The 22,657-nt window shown below is 48.8% G+C and overlaps 1 protein-coding gene across 3 annotated transcripts in view; it reads left to right on the top strand.

Moving 5' to 3' along the window:
* Positions 1–29: 29 nt before the first annotated feature.
* Positions 30–22,657, top strand: part of pik3r2 (phosphoinositide-3-kinase, regulatory subunit 2 (beta)) — a 25,665-nt gene continuing 3,037 nt past the window's right edge. The window contains exons 1-13 of one of the 3 annotated variants that reach the window (XM_076021047.1): positions 30–381; positions 7,336–8,367; positions 16,459–16,551; positions 17,201–17,275; positions 17,377–17,523; positions 18,291–18,528; positions 18,623–18,702; positions 20,106–20,208; positions 20,312–20,410; positions 20,545–20,725; positions 21,302–21,421; positions 22,120–22,262; positions 22,406–22,582. In XM_076021047.1, the coding sequence (XP_075877162.1) occupies positions 8,049–8,367; positions 16,459–16,551; positions 17,201–17,275; positions 17,377–17,523; positions 18,291–18,528; positions 18,623–18,702; positions 20,106–20,208; positions 20,312–20,410; positions 20,545–20,725; positions 21,302–21,421; positions 22,120–22,262; positions 22,406–22,582 (1,775 nt within the window). In that variant the 5' untranslated portion in view covers positions 30–381; positions 7,336–8,048. Of the gene's footprint in view, positions 382–5,344; positions 5,517–5,743; positions 6,091–7,335; positions 8,368–16,458; positions 16,552–17,200; positions 17,276–17,376; positions 17,524–18,290; positions 18,529–18,622; positions 18,703–20,105; positions 20,209–20,311; positions 20,411–20,544; positions 20,726–21,301; positions 21,422–22,119; positions 22,263–22,405; positions 22,583–22,657 lie in introns of those variants that run through there. The other 2 variants (XM_076021049.1, XM_076021048.1) reach the window with 2 other exon arrangements.

The following is a 22,657-nucleotide window of genomic DNA, read 5'->3' on the forward strand; positions in this document are numbered from 1 at the left end:
CTCCACTCCCAACCCCTCCTCCCCTTGCGCCGCCGTGCTGAGCTGGAAAATGGCTGGACAGGAGCGAGCCGCGAGCGGCGAGCAGTGAGGGGAGCGAGCGAGAGAGAGAAGGGGGACGACACTCTTGCTCACTCACTCCCTCGCTCGCGCGCGTGCACACAGACACACGCGCGCACAGAAAGGAACGGTTCACGCAACGGCCGCTGCCGAGTTTTTAAAGCAAAAACCTGTTGGTGGGGGGAAACTTATCGACGTCCCCACGGCTCGGCACGGATTCCTCCTGCGCTAACTTTGGAAGAGTTGAAGCTGCGCATACCCCCGCCTCTCCCTCCCCTCACCCCGAGGAAAGAAAACGGAGAAAAGCCGAGGAATAATCCACGGGTGAGTCTCCCATTTTTTCCCTCTCTCTCCCTCTTTCCCCCCGAGTTGTTGCACAGTTCCAGCGGCTCCAGCAGCGGCGCTGGCCGCTCTACTGGAAAATGGTGGAAGCGCTGAGAAGTGTGCCCGCTCGTCGCACGCAACTTTGCGTGTTTGACACGAGTTTATTGTTAGTAGTCCTCCCCCCTTGCTCCCCCAACTGCTCACGGCTTCACACATAAATATATGTATTATGTGTTTAAGTTGAGAAGAAAAAAAAGGACGAAGTTGTTTCGTGCAGCGTGCTGCTTCTCCTCGACAGCTCCACGCTTTGTAGAAAATGAATAAATTACCTCAGTTTTGTGAACTTTGCCTTGTTACCGCATTGCTACAGACTGGTGTTTTTTTTATGTTGATTTTTTAAATGTATTTATTTATTTATTTATTATTATTTTTTTATTTTAATTTTTTGAACAAACTGTCATTTTTCGTTTACGTAAAGTGTCATTCTTACTGTGGACTTATGTCATAACTCCTAGCCCCTTTAAGTTGTGCAAACTGTAATGTGTTGAAATCCAAAGAGCTAACATCCAACTCTTGGATTGTAAAGGTAAGACTGTGTCTTCAGTTGGAACCAAGGAAAGTGCAGTTGCGACGCTGCTAGCTAGTTGACGCTATATGACGGTGTCTTTACATTGGCTGCACACTGTATGGGGCCATGTTATGCGGTGGCCCAACCAACATGGCCAAAAGACTTGACGTAGTGCGGGGATTTAACACACGCGTGTGCGTGTGTTAAATCCCCGCTTTCTATTTTCCTCATGCGTCTAAAAGTCACTTGGGACTTTCCTCTGCTGGCCTGATCAGTGATACCTTGAACGCCCCTCCTGTTTGTTGTCCCCCATCGTTGGCATTGCGCTGCTGACTTTCTCAAACCGTCCCCGTTGCAACTGCCTGCTCCAAGTGGACGTTTTGACTTTACGATTGGTTCCAAAGCCTACAGAAGAAGTGGATCTTCTTTTAATGCCCCTTCTCAGATGGGCTGCATAAAATGTAAGCCGACTACAAAAGCTACCCAGATGCAGCGCAGCTGTGGTTATTTTTGGGGAGCCATTTAAAGCCAAACTTGTGTTATGTGGTCAGAGTAGCATCAAAAAAGTGGCTCTTAAGGATAGTTTTTAGGCCCAATTTTGCTGCAAATTGCTGCAGACTGGGAGGCGTGCCAAGAAAGTATCAGACACTTACTGAAAGTATGAGTCAGTCCACTCGAGTGTGGAGTGCAATAAGAGGGCCTCGGTGGACCTATGGCACAAATACAAATAGAAAACAGCGGCCACACACTTCCAGTATTCAGTTTCTGATCAGCCCCGCCTCTCCTCTTTTTTAAATCTGCAATCCTGAATGTGGTTTGTTGCTGTTGCGTAATGATCATGCTTGTGGATGGTATTCATTAAATATTTTCATCCAAAAAAGCCTGGAAATATTTGAATTTGATGTTCCCCTTGTTTCAAATTGATTTAGCCACGTAAAGGTAATAGATTACAATACATAGTTTATAGGGATTTTTGAATTGGATCTGTATAAATGAATTGGATAAATGCAAAACACACAAATTGCACATTAGTTAACCTTTTAGATCACAAACATAACATTTAGTTTTGCAACTTTATAGCAGAAAAGCACTGCTTGATAATTTTATCATTTCTTCACACTGCCACATGTTGACTCTTTGCACAGTGGAGGCTGCATTTGGAAGCGTTAGCGACATGCGTGCTAACGACTCAGTGAAGGGCTTTGTCTCTTCCAGTCGCGTCTCACCAACCCTTTCTCAACAGCCCCTTTTTTTTTCAAGGCTTTGTTTATTTTTATCAGATTTTTCTCCTTTCACCCCGAGTTCTGTTGTTGCACAGCCTGTCTGCGCTCAACACGAGCCACCTGAAAAGTCTGGACGTGCCTGCATGTAATGTTAAATCATCAGATAAATAAAGTGACTCCTCCTTCGCTCTGGTATTTTTCTTTCTCCCCCCCCCCTTGTTACTGGAACAGTGTCGTGTGTCTTGCAGCAGATGCGCCTGTTTAGGCAAGTGAGCCTTTCAGCGTCGTCAAGGTTGGACACAATTTAGATTTATATAACCCCCGAATCACCAATAATATATATATATTTTTTAAAATAAATAAATATACACCGCCTGTTTTTAAAGGCTGAAAAAATAAGTCGGCCACTAGTGCGAGTGCTGCTGGCTCGTCCTCGCTGCCTGTGGCGCAGTAGATTTTTCACTTCCATGTGGACAGATGGCCTGCAGCCAGGCTGCATGCGTGGTGGAGGAGGAGGTGGAGGCGGCCGCTCTGTGCTCGTCTCTGCTCCAGCACAGGCACAAACATTCGCCCAAGTGTTGACGCTAGAGTTTTGTCTCTCAGTAAGCGAGCGTTGCCTTGCACAGACCTTTTTCTCTTTTTGCCTGCCTAACACCCACAGACAACACCGTTAAATTCCTGAAAGCATCGGCTCCTTATTGAAATGGTCAAATGCAAGATGAGGTGCTTTTGAGACACGCTTTGAAAGGGTTCACTTCAGCTTTTCAAAGGCCCAATTTAAAATGTGCATGCACGGACGCACACCCACCCACACGCATATACGCAGAAAAAGTGTTTATTAGCCTGAAAGCAGTTTGGCTTTTTTCAGACTGAACCTGTTCTTTTGTTTCCCAAATGGTTGCTTTTCCTTTTACTGTAATTAATGTGTGAACTTCAGTTCAACCAAGTTTTCCTGGAGTGCTGATGCTGTCTTTCAGTGAAAATAGAGCTTATACAACAACAGAATGTAACCATTTAGATAGAACAATAATGAGAGATTCAGTATATATTGTTTTGTTTTGGTTGCAGCAACAGTAACTGAGCTACACTTAAATTAGCAGGCTTAAGTTAGCTAATAGCAGTTTGTTTGCCACTGATGCCGCTATCGATGAAATGAATGTTGTGGTGATATTAAATATAGCAGCTGATACAGATACAGTTGCACTACAGCTGTGTGCAAGTGGTGTCCCTTGTTCCTGGCTTTGCCTTTGTAACATACAGGATACACCTGAATGAACTGCTAGTGACCAATTATTGACCAGTAAGATTGCAGCAGATTGTGCTTTTCCCCACCTCAAAAAAATGATCATCACACTAATTCATATTTTTTGACTGGTACACAAACAGTCTCAAACATCTGATGGTTCTTCTGTGAAGAACATAAACTACTGTCTGCTGTTGTTTAATTTTTGTGCCAGTCTTTAAAACATCCAAATAAATCAGGGTTTACAAGTTACAAAAACAATAATATAATACATGAAGTCAAAATGAAGTCACTCACAACATTAAAATGAAAAGCAGTCTTGGCCATGGTGGCCTGTCAGTCCTCTGTTCTGTGCCGCTCCTTTGGTTTTGTGACACTCTGAACAGCTTGTGTTCGGCTCAGCCGACACATCAAGAGACATTATAGGTCTGCAGACCGGGGAGGAGAATCTAAATGCCATTTGGAGTTCAATCTAGGTCACACTACCGCCCCCCTCTCACCCCCAGTCAAACAAAACAGCCGCGTCTTCCTTGATTCTGCATGTAAAATCAGGAAATGTCGACGAATGCGGCGCTTTTAATTCACCGTCAACATCAGAATTCACAGAATAAACCAGCATGTGATACCAGCAGAGTTTGTTCTATGTTTGTCAGAGCTTTTCTTTTTATTTTATTTTTTCACGGGGGGTTAAAATGTGTTTCTCCCCCTCCATCGCTGCCCGCATCCAGACTGTGGTGCCCGACTCAGGGAGAAACCAAATCCAGCTCCTCTCACCTGATTGCACAACTCCAACATGACTCATGGAATTCTCTCCAATCACACGCCGCCCTCAGTGTTTCCATGTCATGCTTCTGCCGTCTGCCCCCCCCCCTCCCCCCACTGCTGCAGCTTCCTTCCCCCTCAAATCATCCCTCCGTCAAAGAAGAGGGCCAATGGCCCGGTTGGCAGAGATTAAAGGAGAGGTGGATGCAGGGAAATGTTGTGTGTGCGTGCGCAGGGCGCGGAAAGGTGGCGCGGTGGCGCCGGCCACACTTGATCGCTGCCCAGATACATTTTCTAATATTAGAACTTTTCCTTGATTTGTCCGGCGTCTCCGCTGGCTGCTGAGCACATGGCCAGAGCGGCAGCCAATCAGGGCGCGGGATTGGCTTTCCCTCTCTCTAGCAACAGTGAGTTACTCGGCGCCTGTTCATTAATTATTTTCTTCCCGCTCTCCCGTCCTCAGCCGCTCGGACTCTGCTGAAAGTCTCCCTCTGACTCTCTGACGCTCGCTGCTGCCGTCGTGCTTTCTTCCTCCTCTCTTCCTCCTCTCTTCCTCCTCTCTCCCTCGCTGCGCTCTCTGTCTGCTGCTATTGCTGCTACTGCTGCCACTCTGACTGAAGAACTACTGAGAGAGAGCAGAGACGACGATGCACCCGCCGCCGCTGCAGAACGAGGGGGACGACTTCTCTCTCTTTCCACCACCACCACCACTTTTTCTTTCTTTCTTTCTCTCTCCCTCCCTCCCCCTGCTGCTGCTGCTGCTGCCCGCGCTGGGACTCGCTAATAAAGGACATGCGGAGCGGCACTCGCCACCTCTTTTCACTTTTCTTCGACGTCTTCCTCTCGCTTTTTTTCCCTCCCTTTTTCATTTTTTTTTGGAACGCTGTAAACAAAGCGAAACATGGCAACAACTGGGAAAACAACTGGACTTTTTTCTTTCTTTTTTTTCTTTCGCCGGCCGAGGATGTGTGTCTGTGGACCGAGGAAAGGGGGGGGTGTGTGGTGCGTTGGTGGGGTTGGATGGATGGAGGGAGGAGGAGGAGGGGAGAGGAGCAGGTGGAGGGGGGAGGGAGAGGCGGGGAGGGAGAGGAGGGAGGAGAGGAGAGGGGAGGGGAGGGGAGGGGGGAGTGCAGGGTTTGGGGAGGGGAGGGTGGTGTGAGGATTGCGGGGCTGTGGTTGGGTCCGCCAGTGCCACGTGTCTCGGCTGGCACCTCTCGCCGCTCCGCTGGAGGATGTTGGAGCTGCGAGTGTGGATCAGCCCGTCCGGAGTCTCGCTCTCGCTCTCCCTGCGTCTCCCTGCGTCTCCCTGCGTCTCCCTCGCAGGCAAAAGTGGCGAGCGGTGAGTGCTGCGTCTCGCCGCTTCGGCGCTGTAACTCTGGCGTTGGTTGGTTGGTTGGTGGGGGTGTGTGGGAGTTGGTAGGGTGTGTGTGTGTGTGTGTGTGTGTGTGTGTGTGGGGGGGATAGCCTCTTTTTCTTTGAAGTGAAGATATCGCGGCTGGCGACCGGGTTTCTTTGCGTGCGTCGGGTCCGGAGAATCGTCCAGACTCGGGCCTCCAGAATTTTTTTTTTGCCGCTCTGGAGTCGGCGCCCAAACCGAGGATTTTTTTTTTATGTTTTCGTGCTCTCACCTAGTTTTATATAAGCGTCTCTCGTGCAGAGCGTCGTCCGTTCACGGCGGTGGAGCGATTTCGCAGCCGCCGGGCCTCCAAATCCAGCGGCCTGCTGCCGATTTTTTTGGAGGATTCTGACATTTGTTGTTTTTTTCTCTTTTGGCGGCGGCCATGGTGGATAAATGGACCCCAAATCTCTCCGTTTAGGACCCAAACCTCCGTCCGGGCCCTTGCGTCCCTGCTCCTGCTGCCTGTCTACCTGCTCCATCTCCATGGTGGCTTGGCTTGGTCCCGTCCACAGAGGTTAACCCCACCGTTGTCCTTGGTTGGAGACCACAGATGTCGTTCTTAATCTGGAGACCCTAATCTCTCTTCCTCCTCCTCCTCTTCCTCCTCTTCCTCCTGTTCCGCTCCCTCTTTCCTCTCTCCGTCTAGTTGCCATTTTGAACTCAAAGTAGCAGTTTTAAATTTTTTATCTGAAACCCCGTTGCACCCCAAATTTCGTTTGAATAGATTCACTGCCAGCGAATTAGCATTTTTTTTCTTCCCACCCAATGCTTGCTAGATTTTTACGAAATAGCTTTTCCAGGATGCGCAATTTGGTCCAAAAAAAATCAATTTCCAGTAACAGTTGCCAACTTGTGTGCCGCCCTCCATGGCGTCTTGCAAAAATCTCTGTCTGAAAATTCTGCTGGGCTTTGTGCTGCTGGGAGGCATTCTACTACATTCGGGACGTGAAGGTGCGATGTGCAATGATGAATGTGCTTGGGAGACGATTCCTGCTTTTTTTTTCTTTTTTTTTTCTTCGCATTGTGCCGAGCTGTCGCTGCTCACTTGACCGTCCATTTGGGTCGTCTCATCTCCAACAGCAGTGGTCGCAGTGTGATTTAGCTGTTTTGACAGAATAAACCCTCCAAAAAAAAAACACATTTCTGAGGCGACACAGAGCCGCCTTTTGTTGCTCGTACGCAGAGGGAACTGTTGCAAAGGCTCTCGCATGTTTTAGAAAAATTCCAGTTGCCCTGCAGCCGCAGGAAGCAGTTTCTTTAAGACTTCTTTGCCAACACAAAAGCAAAAACGCACAAAAAAAAATAAAAAAAACCCCTCTCTGCACGTGTTTATCTGGGCTCCTGCTCGTTGCACGGCGGCGAGCCAGTGGAAGGGGACGGACGCTCCCCTCCGTCCCTCTCACAGTTAAACTTCTTGTTGCTGCGATGTGCCAGTTGCGGCTGTGTGAATGTAGAACGGAGGCTCCCGTCCAACGGCCCGTTCTGCTGCTGGCCGTGGCGCAGCAGCATCGTCCCGTCTCGTGTCCGAAGCCGAGACGCTACAAACTCATGCGAGTGCCGCAGTTCGCCATTTTCACCGTCGCTTCCTTCGTCCCATCACGTCCATGTGCAAACGCTCCTGCAACCCAAACAGTAGTTAACTGTGCAGTCTACGTTTGTTTGTTTGTTTGTGCCGTCTACGTTTTTGGTGCGTTGCTCATTTATTTCGCTTACCCCCATCATTTATATATGTTAATATATATTTATATTTTTTTTACAGGTCGGTCGTAATCCCTGTCCAGAATATGTTGGAGCCAGCGAGAACCAAAGAGGATTAAGGACCTTCCTACCCCACTGCTCATCGTCCAATCAGACCTCTCCGTCAGACCGTAGGGAGCCAATCACGCAGGTCCGTCCTCCACTGGCAAATTTTTTCTCCTCCCCGCTGTCTTTTTTCTCCCCCCCTTTTTTAAAAATCACCCAGGCTGCTCCAGTAGCACCCTGCTAGCAGGTTTCCCTACCGCGGCTTGAATAGGAGCATGTTGCCATCGCTCTCCCTCTGCTCCATCATCTGGCTCAACCGCGGTATCAAGCTGAGGAAAGTGCAGCGGGCCACCAACACCGGTCAGGTCTAAAGCCGCTGCCGCCCCCGCCGCCGCTGCCGCCCCCGCTGCCCACACACTATCACAGCCCCAACCATCTTCAACGTTTTTTTTTTGAAAATGTTTCTCGGCTTCGGGTGACTTCCCCGCCTTCCCCACCACCCCCCGACCCCCACCCTGACCCCCACCTCCCCGGCCACCAGCGCCCAGAGTTTGGTGACTCGGCAGCCTCTTCTGGCCGTCTGAGGAGAATATCCTCGCAAAGACCAAACCCCCCGCTGTTGCAGTGGAGCTGGGGCTGCATCATCTAATCCTTCCGTTCGGTGGCCATTTTGAGTTCCTCGTCACCCGCCCCCCCCCCCCCCCCCCCGCCCCCCAACACCCGATCAAAATGGCGACGGACGGTTTCCAGTACCTTGCCCTCTACGCGTTCATCAAGGACCAGGAGGAGGATTTGGATCTGCTGCCCGGAGACCTTTTGACCGTCAGCAAGGCCTCTCTGCTCTCGCTGGAGAACTACGAGGAGGGCTGCGGCGAGCATCCCGAGAGGCTCGGCTGGCTGCTGGGATACAACCAGCGCACCAAACTGAGGGGCGACTTCCCCGGAACGTACGTCAAGTACGTGGGCCCCGTCAAGATGGCGCTGCTGTCGAGTCAGCCGCGGTCACAGCGACCCCTTCCTGCAGCTCCGCGACCAGACTCCTCTCAAGGTAAGCCAGACGATGCTGCGTCACACTTGGTTTAGACGTGCTAGCTGTGCGGTAGCATGTGGTTGAGAGCGGCTAGCTAGAATGTGGCGCATAAGGAAACTTTAAAAAGAGTGAAGGTCAAACCGTTCTCAGTCAAAGGAAGTGCTTCTTTGCCGATAAGGTGGTCATTGTTATAGCATCCTGAGTCATTAGCGCCATTAGCAAAATGGGTAATTTTGGAGACTAGCGTTAGCATATCGACAACTTTCTGTTTTAAGGTTTCCCCGAAAACAGTAAAAAGCAAAATAAACAGTAGATTAATTTATATATTTGATGGGGGATGCCTATCTTTGCTGTCTAAAGTGGCAACGCATTAAAGCTACAGTGCAGAGTACAGAGCAGCAGTGCAGAGTTTAATTTTTTAACAGTCAACTGTATCACTGCAGCATAAGAGCTAAGGGTTTTTATTCAAAACCAAAGCTACAAAAGCAAGAAGGCAGCAGCAAGTATGTACTGCGTGACCTAGCTTTTACTTTGGAGCTGTGTGCACGCATAGTTAATTTTGCATTTGGTTCCTGGTGGAGTGGGTTCAGATTTTTGCTCTTGCAAGAAGTGTCGGGTTGTTTTCACAGCCGTCATCAATAGGTCTGTGTGCAATGTGCAAAAAGCATATGGTGAAATTAATCAATCAATAAAAAATCTCTCCAGCTGTTGGTACTGGGCTCTAACATTTGGCAGTGACCTCACATTGACCCTTTAATCTATTACTTGAGCACATCATAAGCTTCACCTCATCGGAGGCACAGCCAGCGCAAACCCTTGGCTGAACAATAAAGGGCTAATCCACCCACTTACTGGACTTCCCTGCACAGGTCTGCCATTGACTCTCTCCGTCTGTGTGGTCCTTTTCTTTATGTCCGGCCTTATTGCGTCTGTGGCGTCCAAACTGCAGCAGGGATTATCTTCCCAAAAAACACCTGCCTGCTCTTTTTCTTCCAGCGTTTGCAACTGAACCTGTGGGTTTGGTATTGTGCAGGCGCAGCTACAGTGGAGTGTTGAGTTTTTGTTTTATATAACGGTGTCCGAATGGAAAGGCAATGAGCCCTTTTTAAGTATGCACGCCTCCTGCTCTGTCTGCTTTCTTCTGTTAAGCACTCTGTTTTGGGTTTTTTTGAACACACCTCTCTTTGCTTCCCTGACTTTGGAAAGAAAAAAATGGCATGCGCGATATTGCTTCATAATAGTCAGAGCTTTGCTTTTTCGCTGCGACAGCTTCCAGTACAAACATACTCTTGGTGTGCATCAGTCAAGCTTTTGAAAGCCTAACCACAAGCAAAAAAACTTTGACTCGTCACCAAATATTCTTGCAAACTCTTGAGATTTCCATCGCGCTATCTGCGTTCCCGTCTCTTGGCCTCACACAGGTAATTTATCGCTTCCCTGTAAGCAAAGCCAAAATAAGTTTGCACGACCAACAAGATTTATTTTAAAAAATGATTTCATAACACAGGGAAAAATTCCACCTCTGTCAAAAGCTGTAGTCACTGTTATTCCCCTGTGTCTTACTTTATGACAGATTGGATAAGTACCTCTCAGAGTACATAGGGCTGTGAACTCTGAATTACCTCGGCTCCAGCCAATTGGCTATTCCCCATGTACGACAAAGTACACTGGGCTTCATTCAAATTTAGTTTCCGCTCGTTTTTTTCCAAAACTTATTGGATTGAATAAACTTTATGCTGTGCGCAAGCAGTTTGACTGGCGTTTCTCCTTTTTTCTTAAAAAAAAAAAAAGATTTTCTAATTCTAAATCTTCTCATTAACATTTCTGGGGTGTATGAAGGAACATGCACAGGCCATCTCCTGCAGCAGGGGCAGGTGAGAGGCACAACTGTGCTCCGGTGCTGCTGATGGACGGTGAGACAAACCAGTCGGGCAGCGGCCGTTTGTGCCGGTGATGCAGAGCGACAGCGGCACAACAACCAAGTGAAAACACCGACGGTGGCGAAAGAGATGGCGACAGGGGGGGAGGTGAGGAGGAGGTGTGTGTGTATGGGGGGGTACCTTGGTCTCACACCAGAGGTGCACTGTAGATTAGCAGTGGTCAAGACTAAGCTTTGCAAATATCGTTTTCATGTCCCGACGGCACTGGACGTGCTGTGAATAGAGCCTTTGTCAGCGCTGCTCATTGATTCCCTACGCAGAGCTGCAACATGGACGGCTCCAACTTATAACTAAGTCATAACCCGGGCAAAATGAAAGCTGAACATGCACATGCACATGCACTTACGCAGACATACGTGACCCACTGGCACAACACACAGTTTAAATGTTATTTTGATGGACAAAACTAAGCAGGAAGTTTCTCTGCTTTGATCAGCGAGATGTTCTGGATTCTCTGCTGAATGTTGCCATTGACACCAATCGGGTGTAAAGACAAAGTGGTGTGAGAGGCCTCCCTCCCCCATTATGTCTCACCAGGCTCAACAGCCATCACATGCAAATTGCTAAAAATACTAAATTATTATCTGATAATCGTCATGGCACCATTTACTGTTTGAGCTCAGAGTTTCAGATTGGGGAATTGTAAGCATACTTTAGGCACTCTGTGTGCCATACACATACTGTACATATCTGATCTCTGCACCGTTTCAAAGATGATCTGGAGAAGTACTCTTAGTCTACTTAGGAAGTTGTAATATTTCATCAGTGATTTATTTTGTGTCCTTTAATGGCGGTACTCCAAGAACCTTAAGTCAACATTTTCATTCATTATGGTCTTCGTGATTTGTAATATAATAAGTTTGGCTGCGTCGCAGAAAACAAAAACTTTATTTACTTTTCTGTCCTGCTTCAACAAAACTTTCTTCCTCCTTGCAAACGTTTCTGTTGCACAAGGGGCAGGCTGTTTAAACAGGCATATTGATGAAGTGACCCTGTTGAGTGCACGCATTACCAAAGGAATTCGATTCCCTTAGTGCAACTCCGCGAACACGGTTCCTGATCCCTGGGCAGCATCAAGAGAACCGGGTCCCTCATGTGCGTTTATGACGTCAGGTTATTGTCGACAGCAGAAGAAAAGTGCCAATGTGCCATGAGGCCTTTTCAACTCAAAAGGCTGCTTTCAAAGGTGGAGCTCTATGACAGTTTCATCCGTTTCTCTCCACTGGCTCCCAGTGGCCAGTTCAGCCCTAATAGTCTACCCGAACAGTGCTCTGTATGTCTCGTCCAGTCCATCATTATTGGGACTGAGCCCGACGACAGACTGGCTGGAACAAACTTTGAGCCGGTCTTGTGCAAGGGTGAAAGTTTTCTCATTCTTCTTCTTCTCCTTGCGCTTCTATCCACCTCGTTTTGACCCCCTTAACGTACGACGACATCAGCAAAATTTGGCAAGCAGGGCATTTTTTTAAATTTATTTATTTATTTATTTTTTATAAAATGCTCCATAGCGCCATCTACAGGCAAAAAAAAACACTGTCTCACTTGTTCCTTTCTTCAAGCCCTACACTTTATACCGTCAGACTTTTGGTCCATGGCAAACCGGAAGTGAGCTGTTTACATTTATCACTGCATAAGAACTCTTAACTTTGAGTAAACACACTACTGCCTGATAATGAAACAAATGGAAATAAAATAAGTCAGTCTTTCTTTTTCTTGCTGTTGTTTTTCTCCGTGCGACCCGATACCAAGCAGCCCGCGGTCAGGCACGGGTCCACGGCCCAGTGGTTGGCCAACAGTGATTTATGCCCTGATGCAGACGTGAATCTTGCTTGTGTTTGCTCTGCACCGGTATCGGTAGCAGTGGAATGCAGTTCAGGCTGCAAGCGAAGAGCCCTCTGACGTTCCGGCACGCTTCCATGTGCGATGGACGCAAACAGACCTTTCAAGACAAACGCAGAGCGGGACTGGGTTGGTGTTGGCCCGACTCGGCGGCAACAGAGGCTCCTGAACGTGGAGGCAGAAATAATACGGCTCTGCCTGGCCCTACCTCCGTCTCTCCTCTCCCTGGCCTCACTTTAACTGCCTGCTGAAGTGAACCATAGCTTGGCATTTTTGCAAACTCCTCCCTTTGTACTCGGTCTCTCCCCTCGCCGACCCTCTACCACCCCCCACCCCCCCCCTCTTGGCAGCCACTCGCACAGATTCACATACATGTCTGATACTGTCTCTGGGCAGCTATAAACCATGTTAGCAGCACCAGTTCTCAGAAAGGAGAGGCCTCCACTCGCTCCCTGCGCCTTACCAGGAAAACCCTTTCAGAGAAGGCTGGGTGGAGGTTGCGGAGGGGGTGGGGCGGGTGTGGGGCTGAGGCAGCGGGGAAAGTGAATGGGCGTAAGATATGTGGAGGCTGGAAAGGGAGGGAAGCAGAGGCTAAGTTCTGGGCTGAAGCTGCCTTCTCCAACTGCAAATATAGGAACCAGCTGTATTTAGTTTCCCTCCTGACTCTAGTGCGGCTCTGCCTGAGTTTAGTTAGGTTAGCGTGCTGCAGTTTGCACAGCCATAGAAAGTGGTTTTGCCCAGCGTGGTGCATGCAAAAACAACCTCACCCTCCAAAAAAGCAGAATCACGAGTGAACTTGTGAGCTTTTGCAAATGCAGGAGCTGTGTGGAGTTATTGGGTATGGGTATGGGGTGTGTGTATGGGGGGAGCGGGTGGGTTTTCATTATCGGTTGCATTTTTGTTACACGTTTTTATGCTTTGTTCAGCACGGTGTGTTGCATTTTTCTATGAAAGCTCTTTATAAGTCAAATTAGATTGGAGGTCCTTGCTGTGGCTGACGGCCGATCTCATCTTGAAACAAATGTGTTTGCACAGAGTTGCACTTGGAGACAAAAGTGATAACAAGTTGAGCCACAAATGCTCTCCATCAAAGTGTCAGTCGTCAGTCACACACCTGTCGAGGAGAGGTGTAAGATGAGTAGGTGACAGACGCTTGTAGCGTACCCCCCCCACGCCCCCGCCCCTCCTCCTCCTGGTGCATTTTGTGCGACAAAGAAGTTTAACCCGGGCTTCTTCTTCTTCTTTTTTTCTTTTTATTGCTTGCATCTGTGCAGCCAGACAATGGACACGGCCTGGGGCGGGGGGGCATCCACGGTCGACCGACGGCTCGGAAGGTTTCTAAGAAAAGCAAAGTCGTTATCAGCACAGTCTGGTTAGGGAAGACGAGCTTCAAAACATATTTCACAATACGACGAGACATTAGCCTGAAGCAGACTGGCTCTGTTCATTTTATTCTGCCGAGTCAAAAGCGCTTGCAGTTGGACTTAATGAGCGTCCCGTTGTGCACATAGTTGTGAATTAAAACAGCTCCCAATAAGGTCCCAGAAATACCTCAGCGCAGCGCGTTGTCTCGCAACAATGGGCACAGCAGCCTTAATATGCAGATATATTAATACACACACACACACACACACACACACACACACACACACACACACACACACACACACACACACACACACACACATACACACACACACACACAGCCCACTGTTAACATGTTAGGTGGTGCATCTGCTTCAGTTCTTTCTTCCTTTCTCAAGGCCAGGCCACGCCTCCGCTTCTTGAGGTCAGCGGTGTTTGTCGCGCTGCTTCAGCCTTTCCAGAGAGTCGTGACTCGTGACGACGGCGCGATGACGCGTCGGTGGCGACGCGGCAAAGACGCGCTGCTGTGAAACCTGACCCGTGGCGCTCGCACACACACCATTACACACCCGCTGCCAGGCACACACCAACTGGTCTTGTCACCGCTGCACATACGAAACACACGCTCGCAGTGGCCGACGTGGTCTAATAATGTGCCAGTGGTGGTAGTGGTTTTTCTGCGGCGCTAAATATCCATGGACGGGGACAAGGACTGCGCATTTTCAGTGTTTATAATCGAACAAACACATGCTCTGTGTTGTTAGTGATAGCACTGTGTCCTTTTGCGACTTCACTTGCTGTATCCTCGGGAGAATGTAGGAATGCCGCACCCACCGAGTCTTTGGAATTGTTCAGCTTTGTCCGATAACGGTGCCAAATTCATACTTTCCAAATGATGCTGGAGTCTAAAAAGCAGCCGATGCAGTGCCTTTAAGACGGTACATACATAGGTTCAGACACACTGTTGATACATTATATGCGCATTTACATTTCCTCTAGCTTGTTGGCGGGGGAATGCAGCAGCACCGGCTCCGTGTTGCGTAAGCAATTGGATGAAGGAGATTCTGAGAAAACCTTGCACCTCGGATGACTTTGGCCTGCATTTCTTCCCCTCTGAGCCAGCCAATCAGCACAGCCATGGGACAGGACGGGCGGCATTCACGAGATTGGAGATAACACACATCACACACGGCCTCAGAGTTCACTCGCTTGGCGCACGTCTCAAGTTTTGCACGTTTAACTCCCTGTTGATTGGCGAAGAAGCAGAGTCTCAAGGTCTCTCACCAAAAGCTAAAGTCCCGTTGTCCCTCATTCAGAGCAGATTGACAGCAGAATGCTGTGAGACGCACTGGATGTCACTCCTTCAAGTCCCAGACTGAGTCCCCCCAGCGTGCTGCCTGCTCTGTGCTGAGGGGAACACATCCGTTCCTCTGGCCATAATTTGGGCTTCGGAAGATCACAAACACGAAATGGTCGAGGGTCGACCATCATCGCGCTGAATGTTGCGGTGTGCGTCTTTATTCCTGTGAAAACACTGCAGCCCTCGAGCTGCGGCCCCAGAGCCTGAAACTGGCCACACTTTAGACAGTGGAGGAAGATGACAGAATGAGGAGTTCAGAGCAGAGTCAGAGGTCTGTCCGTGCTCCAAGCAGAGGACGGGGGGGGGGGGACTTGCTGCCAACTAAGTGTCTGGACGGGAAAAAAACCCATATAAAGAGCGAGTGACGGACGCGCACAACAGCAAAGTTTGGCTGAAGCAGCCGAGCCACAGGACGGAGCCAGAGGGAGGAGAGAAAGTCCACCAGGAGCAAGAATGCAGTGGAGCAAAGGGCAGAGGGAGAGGGAGAGAGTGGGTGAGAGACACCCAGAACAAGAACCAGGGAGGGAGGGAGGGAGGCGAGGGGGGAATGTGCTGACGCGGCGTTTCTTGTCTGAACTCCCCAAATTAATAATCAGCAGCGGTTTAGGCCAGCAGTGCCAGGAACAGGAGCTGCTGCCAGGGCAGGCCGGGCCGGGCCAGGCCAGGCTCTCCCCCGCTACCACCGTCACCCTCCCCCCTCTCACTCCCTTCCCCTCCCTCTCTCCCTGCTCAATCCCCAGCTCGCAGCCAAGCTCTGGGGGCCGAATAGGAAGCCGCCTGCCCGCCCGCCTGCACTGCCTGTCCGGGCCGAGCCGAGTCTGGCACGCTGCCACGGGGCTTTTGCTTGTTCAGGAGTTTTGATTAAATCCTTTATTGTGTTCCACTCACGCAAAGAGCTAAGGCGAAACACCGAGCAGAACGGAGCCGAGGGGTGAGAAAAGAAAAGGGAGAAAAAAGAGAGGGGGAGGGAGGGAAAGGCTCACTCACTCACTCACTCTTTTTTTCCCTCCTCCCCTCCTGCTTTTTCCTTTTTTTTCTTTCCACAGGGCTGAAAAGATGTTTGATTTGCTCTGTGGGGAGCTGTAACGTGGATAAAGTTTTTGCCCACCATCAGCCTCTATTGTTCCTCCTCTTTCACTCCTCTTCAAAACATTGACCACCACATCACCTGTTTGCTTCATTCACTTCACCGCAGTTTTGTTAAAACAGTAAGTTTCGCCTCCGCTAAGCACAAACGCACAGAGTCCTGGAGTGATGCTGCGCTCAGACAGATGATGGTCCAGATGTTGCGTCAGAGGTCCCTGAACCTCTGACGAAGTTCTTTCAAGTTTTAATGTCAATGTTGTCTCCTTATTTCAATGTTTTTACACAAGACTTGTGTTGCTGGTCTGGTAGAACAGACGCCAAACTCCACACGCACTTGCACTGACCACAATGAAAAATCTGAATCAGAATCACCTTTATCGTCATTGTTTTACACAGGGAAAAAAGGCTGACTTCTCCCAGTTTTCGGTGCCGCTGTCAGCGCTGCTGCTCCCTGCGGTGTCCCTTCAGGGGCGGCCGGCGTCTCAGAAGTCTAACGGTGATTTGTGGTTGTTGTTTCAGCTGATTCTGTGCCGGACCTCAGCGAGCAGTTCACACCGCCGGAAATGGCTCCCCCGGCCCTCGTCAGCCTCATCCAAGCCATAGAGAAGCTAGGTAGATGCCTCGTCCGCCTGTCTTTCTGTCTCTCCAGCGCAGGGGTGGGAAAACATTTTGACTGGTGGGCCACAATGGCTTCTAAAATTTGACAGGGGGGTCGGAGCAAGAGCAGATGGATGGATTGTTTCGTTTAAAAACACTACATCCCAAAAAAATATATCATCGGAAATGTAGAAAATGGGCTTTCATGTCATTTGAAAACGAACAAAAGCGCTGCAACAAACCATCTGTCTAGATTTAGAATTACTTTTAAAACACTGTAGAAATGAATGAAATACAGCTGTTTTGTTACTTACTTACTATTAATATAATACAGTTCAGACAACCGCAGTAACGGCACTTGGTTTAAAGGGAAACAATGATGCCATGTGCATCATGGAGGTTTTGCATCTTGCTGAGAGCACCCTTGGAAGGCAGAAACAGGCTTTCTTGACCTTGATGCCCTCAGTGTTCTCTAATGTCAGGTACCACAAGAAAAATGGACCAAAACTAAGAGCACAGATCACCTTTTTCTCTCCATAATTAGAGCAGGATCCTGGCAGCAGTAGAGCAACACTGAAGCTTTAATTTAGCCTTTCAGCTGTTCACTGAATGAGAAACCTCCTCAACTCCTCACTTTTTCTTTTCTTCCCCCCGCCTCCATTAGGCCTGGACTCCAGGACCTTGTACAATACAGGTGATTCTTCAGGTGCAGAGAGCGCAGTGTACTGCCTGAGTTCTGGTGAGTCGCACATTCATGCCGCTTCAGTCTTTACCCTGCTCTTTATGAAGTCTGCACCCTGGGTAATTAATCACCTCTCCCTAAATGTGCTCATCGTGCAGAGAGCGAGTTGGCTCAGCGAGACGTGGGCACCCTGTGTGAGAGTGTGCTGTCCTACCTGCGAGAGCTCCCTTCTCCCATCATTCCTCCCTGCATCTACCCTCAACTCCAGGCTGCTGTCGCCCTGCAGCAGCAGCAGCAGTCAACAGGTTGGTCTGAACACCAGCTTTTCTCAACAACAGCTTGGCAAGCAATTTCTCCTCTTTTCACCCCTTGATCTCTCGACTCTCATAAAACCTCTGTCAATGTGTTGAAAAAAATCAACACGTCAGAAACTTTAACAGTTGGCTTATTTTTACTGTCGTAAAACAGGAATTTTGTTTTGCAAATGTGCAGAATTTGCTAAAATCCAATATGATGCAAAAACAAGACTAAAGGAAAGCAAAGTTTACAGATGCAGTTAGTTGGGTCATTCCAATTAATTAATTAATGCAATTAAGTTTTTTTTTTTTTTTAATCCTGAAAATATCATTTATCTTCACAATTTCTCCCTCTCCAAATACACTCTTCGATACTTTTGAAGTTGCCTTCGTGTCAGGTTAAGAATACCCTGTTGAGCTGCCTGACGTTCAGAGTTTTGGAATGTGTGCACTGTTCAAGGCCTTCAGTGGCTGTGATTGGAAAAAGGCGTGCACGAGCGCCAAACTGTGCCTGATGGAGGGTCAGCGGCGTGCTGCCCCGTGTCAGGAGGTGGTGAGGTCATTGAAATATGTTGGAAATGCTGCAGCTAACTCTCCTCAGCACAAAGGACACTGGGATTTAATTTCAGACACATGTTTGACCTGTTTACACAAGCACTGACCACTTCGCTGTCCTCCGTGCTTCCTGGGTCATCCAGCGCCCAGAGTTTTTATACCTATTGTGTTTTTTGTGAGCGTTGTTGTTATTTTATTTCACTTTTGACCTCCTCTATTAGACGGTGCTGCTGCTGCTGCTGCTGCTGCTGCTGCTTGTGCCGGAGGCCACGACCGGGAGGTGAGCCTGGCTCTGGAGAGCGCCTCCTCCATCTCGCTTCAGCACCGCCTCACCCTGCAGTACCTCCTCACGCACCTCACCAAGGTGGCCCAGGCGCAGGCCAGCAACGGCCTGGACGTGCACATGCTGGGGCAGATCTTCGGGCCGCTGCTCATCAAGCGGGGACCCTCCGCCTCTGTGTGAGCATCTTGCCGGTTCCTGTTGCGTGCGCTTGGCGCAGAAGCCACGGGAAGCCCGGGGCTGGAGTGAATGGGCCTGTCTTGTGATTCACAGGTTGGACGATCAGTTTGCCAGCCTCGTGGTGGAGAAGCTGCTGATGGAGCGGACGAGCGAGCAAGATCTCGCCCCTCCACGTATGTCACATGTTTTTGTTGACTTTCACACGGTGTTTCAGTCATGCTGCCAAACGTCCCATGTTATGCAAAAGGCCATCGCAACAGTTCAGTCAGACAACTCTGGGTTGAAAGCAATATATTTCTTTAGCATTATGTATTGCTGCAGTCTGTATAGGAGCAATGAAGCGAATTTGCCGTCAGGCTCTGTGTCTGTCTGTTCATTCCCTGAAAATGATCTGCTTCACAGACATTACAGCAGGCATGGGCAAACTATGGCTCGGGGGCCATATGCGGCCTGTTAAGCTTTTTAATCTGGCCCGCCGAACTTGAAGAAATTATATTAATAGTAAATATGTAATAAAATAGTTGTATTTCATTCATTTTTTCAGTGTCTTAAGAGTAATTTCAATAAAGAGCTGAATACCAGTGGGGCTTCAAAGACACTGATTTTGTTGTTACACTTTTGTTCATTTTCAATAGACAATTAAAACACACGTTTTCTACATATCCCATGATATATTTTTTCCTCCTATGAGCTGGGTCACCAAAACACTTCATCCATCTGCTGCTGCTCCGGCCCCTCTGTCAAATTTTACAACCCACTGTGGCCCACCAGTCAAAAAGTTTGCCCACCCCTGCAATACAGGAATAAATAGCAGACCCCGCAGAAGTCTACTGGTGGCTACTGGGGAGGTGGGGGGATTGCAAAAAAAGTATAGACAGCATGCAGCAGAATAGCAGGTGATCAGCATTAGCCACACTAAGCAGCAGAAGCATTGAGCACATAGACCAGCAGCAGCAGCATGGAGTGGCAGAGCGCTGTGGCAGCAGCATCACTAGGAATTAGCAGGAAGTTGGGAGGGTTTCAATAGCCCGCCCTATCTGGCGAAGAGAGCATGTGAGCGATTAGCACGTCAGTCACATCATGCACGCAGCCGTAAGTTGTCTGCCTAACCTCCCTCCGCAGGCGTTGCATCATTTTGTGTCAGTGATCTTCAAAATAGCAGCTATCCCGTTTTTTTCCTTTTTTTTTTTTTTTTTCTTGGGAGTGTGTGCCAAAGCCCAGCCTTGGATAGCAGCCGTTTGTGATGTCACAAAGGGGTCTGTTACCTCAGTGTTACCTACCACAGGTTGGTGCCTGATGTCCCACCATCCTCTCTCCGTTCCCTTCTAAACGCCTGGAAGGTCCGACAAAGCTTCACTCAAACAGAGGGCTAAATTTGAGTGGGTTCCTCTTGTTTCCTTACGAGGAATATCTGAAAATGTGTGTAACATGGGGCCTGTGGGGACAGTGAGTTAAGATGTTGTTGGAACTTTTCATGCAGGTTTTTTTTTTGTTGGAACTTTTCATGCAGGTTTTTTTTTTGTTTTTTGTTTTTTTTATTAAATCAGTCTTCCCTGTTTTGTTTTGTTTTTTTCAGTTCTTCCTGCAAAACCCGCCAAGTCGAAAATGGCTCCATCAGCGGTGACAGACACCAGCAGCCTGCTGACAGAGGCCGAGTGGTACTGGGGAGAAATCTCCAGGTGAGGCTTTGATCATAAAACTCACAAGCACAACATGCAGCGGGGCTTCTACGTCGGTCGGCTCTTCTCCAACCATTCCTGATCGTCATACGTGTATTTGCAGAGAGGAAGTGAACGAGAAACTGCGAGACACTCCCGACGGCACCTTCGTGGTGCGGGACGCCTCCAGTAAACTGGAGGGCGAGTACACACTCACGCTGAGGTAAATCCCTGGTGTCAGTGCGAACATCGGCAGGCAACGGCGTCTTGTCTGAACTCATCAGGTATTTTGGAACCGCTTCCTTCCCAAAGTGCAGCCTTGTAACCTCTGCTCTCCTCGTCCGTCTCCCCCTGCAGGAAAGGCGGGAATAACAGGCTGATAAAGATTTACCACAGGGAGGGCCGCTACGGCTACTCTGAGCCTCTCACCTTCCTGTCCGTGGTGGAGCTCATCAATCACTACCGCCACGAGTCGCTGGCCCAGTACAACGCGTCGCTGGACACCAAGCTGCTCTACCCCGTCTCCAAGTACCAGCAGGTGGGTGGCGCTGTGAGCTTACCACACTTTCTAAATCCTCCACTCTTAGCTGCGTGTCCGTCCACCTGGTTAGCTGTCCGTAGGTTTGGCTCTGCCTTTGGAGAGTATTTTCAAGGAATGCCTTATGACAAGAAAAGACAATACAAGACAAGGCAGCCGACCTGCTGGTCAAAGCTCGCAGCACTCGGCCCGTCACCTTCTCTCCCCGTCTGTCCGTCAAGGAAGCTGATTGAGAATTAACAATTGACACGGTGGGGCAGTGGTTCACACTCACAGCAAGAAGGTTGTGGGTTCAACATGCATTTGAGGTGGATTGGGAACTCTAAATTGTGCGTAGGTAAAGGTAGATCCATTTGTGGATGTGATTGGTTGTTTGCGTTTCTATGTGGCCGTGCGATGAACTGGCAACTTGTCCAGAGTGTAGCACTGCCTTCACCTCATGACCGTTGGGCCAGGCTCCAATAGACCTCTGCAATCCTGAGTGCAGGAGGAAGTGCGTAGAGGATGGACGGATGGATAGTTGCATACGGATGGTTGCTGGCCCATCTTTTTACGACATGAACTGTGTCTGTGCAGCTGGTGAAGGAGAACAGCATCGAGGAGGTTGGTGAGCAGCTGAAGGTCTACCACGAGCAGTACCAGGAGAAGAGCCGCGAGTACGACCTGCTGTACGAGGAGTACACGCGCACTTTGCAGGTGAGAATTGCATACGCACTCACACACAGTGGCATTAGCCTTGCTTGGTGTTTAGCAAGTGGTGGAGTTCAGCAAAAACAAGTAATCATGGTACGTATGAAATGAATATGAAATACAAAAGAGAAATTGCAGCTTATGTTAATCAGACTTTGAAAATAACAAGTGTGTTAATAGTGCAAATGTGTACCTGAGAGTACAGCTGAAAGTAGAGGTGTGTAATCATAAATATTTACCTTTTACAATCTATTTTCTCAAAAGTTACCAGAAAATAACTAAAATAGTGGAATTTCAATGTGTACATGGACTTCAGTATTCAGGTCAAGACCATTAACCTGTTTTTTCTAGACATTTTTGAGGCTGTGTAAACATGCATGCAGAAAAAACTGGCTATTGAAATTCTTGTACACAAATTTAATACTAGTGATGAACTAGCGAGTTGTTGAGGGCGTCGCCTTGCATTCGCTCCATTACAGCTGGGCTCCTCTCCAGCAGACCCCCACAACCCTGAGTGCAGGGGGAAGCGGGTGTAGAAAATGGAAGGATGCATATTTAATATTACATGAACAGATGAATGACCTTATAATGAATGCTGCCCCTCGTGGACCCCTGCAGTGTTCTAAAGCTTGCCTCTGCACATTCACGCACACGTCTTTGGCAGTGATGCAAATGAAGACATCTCGGTCATTCCATTCCTGCAGGAGCTGCAGATGAAGCGAACAGCCATCGAGGCCTTCAACGAAACCATCAAGATCTTCGAGGAGCAGTGCGAGACTCAGGAGCGCTACAGCAGAGAGTTGCTGGAGCGATTCCAGCGGGAGGGCAACGAAAAAGAGATTCAAAAGTAAACTTTTCATCATCATTATTATTATTAGTATTATTTATTTATTTATTTATATTTTCTGCAGTTTTAAACAAGCAAACAGCACTTCAGAAAAGAGGTAATGGAGAGGGAGAGCTGACTTTTCCCTTCTGCTGTCCAATCAGGATCCAGAGCAACTCTGAGCGTCTGAAGTCCCGCGTGAAGGAGATCCACGACAGCAAGTGCAAGCTGGAGCAGGACCTGAGGGAGCAGGTGTCCGACAACAGGGAGATCGACAAGAAGATGAACAGCCTCAAACCGGATCTCATTCAGCTCCGCAAGATCAGAGACCAGTACCTCATGTAAGGCAAATGAAAGCGTGAGGCGGCCACGGCGTGGTCTGGTAGAGGGAGAGTGCCCGTGTTGAATGTGTGTCG

The sequence above is a fragment of the Nelusetta ayraudi genome, unplaced genomic scaffold, assembly GCF_046127955.1.
Source record: "Nelusetta ayraudi isolate G7.1 ecotype Tasmania unplaced genomic scaffold, CSIRO-AGI_Nayr_v1 ptg000011l, whole genome shotgun sequence".
In the NCBI taxonomy this organism is placed as follows: Eukaryota; Metazoa; Chordata; class Actinopteri; order Tetraodontiformes; family Monacanthidae; genus Nelusetta; species Nelusetta ayraudi.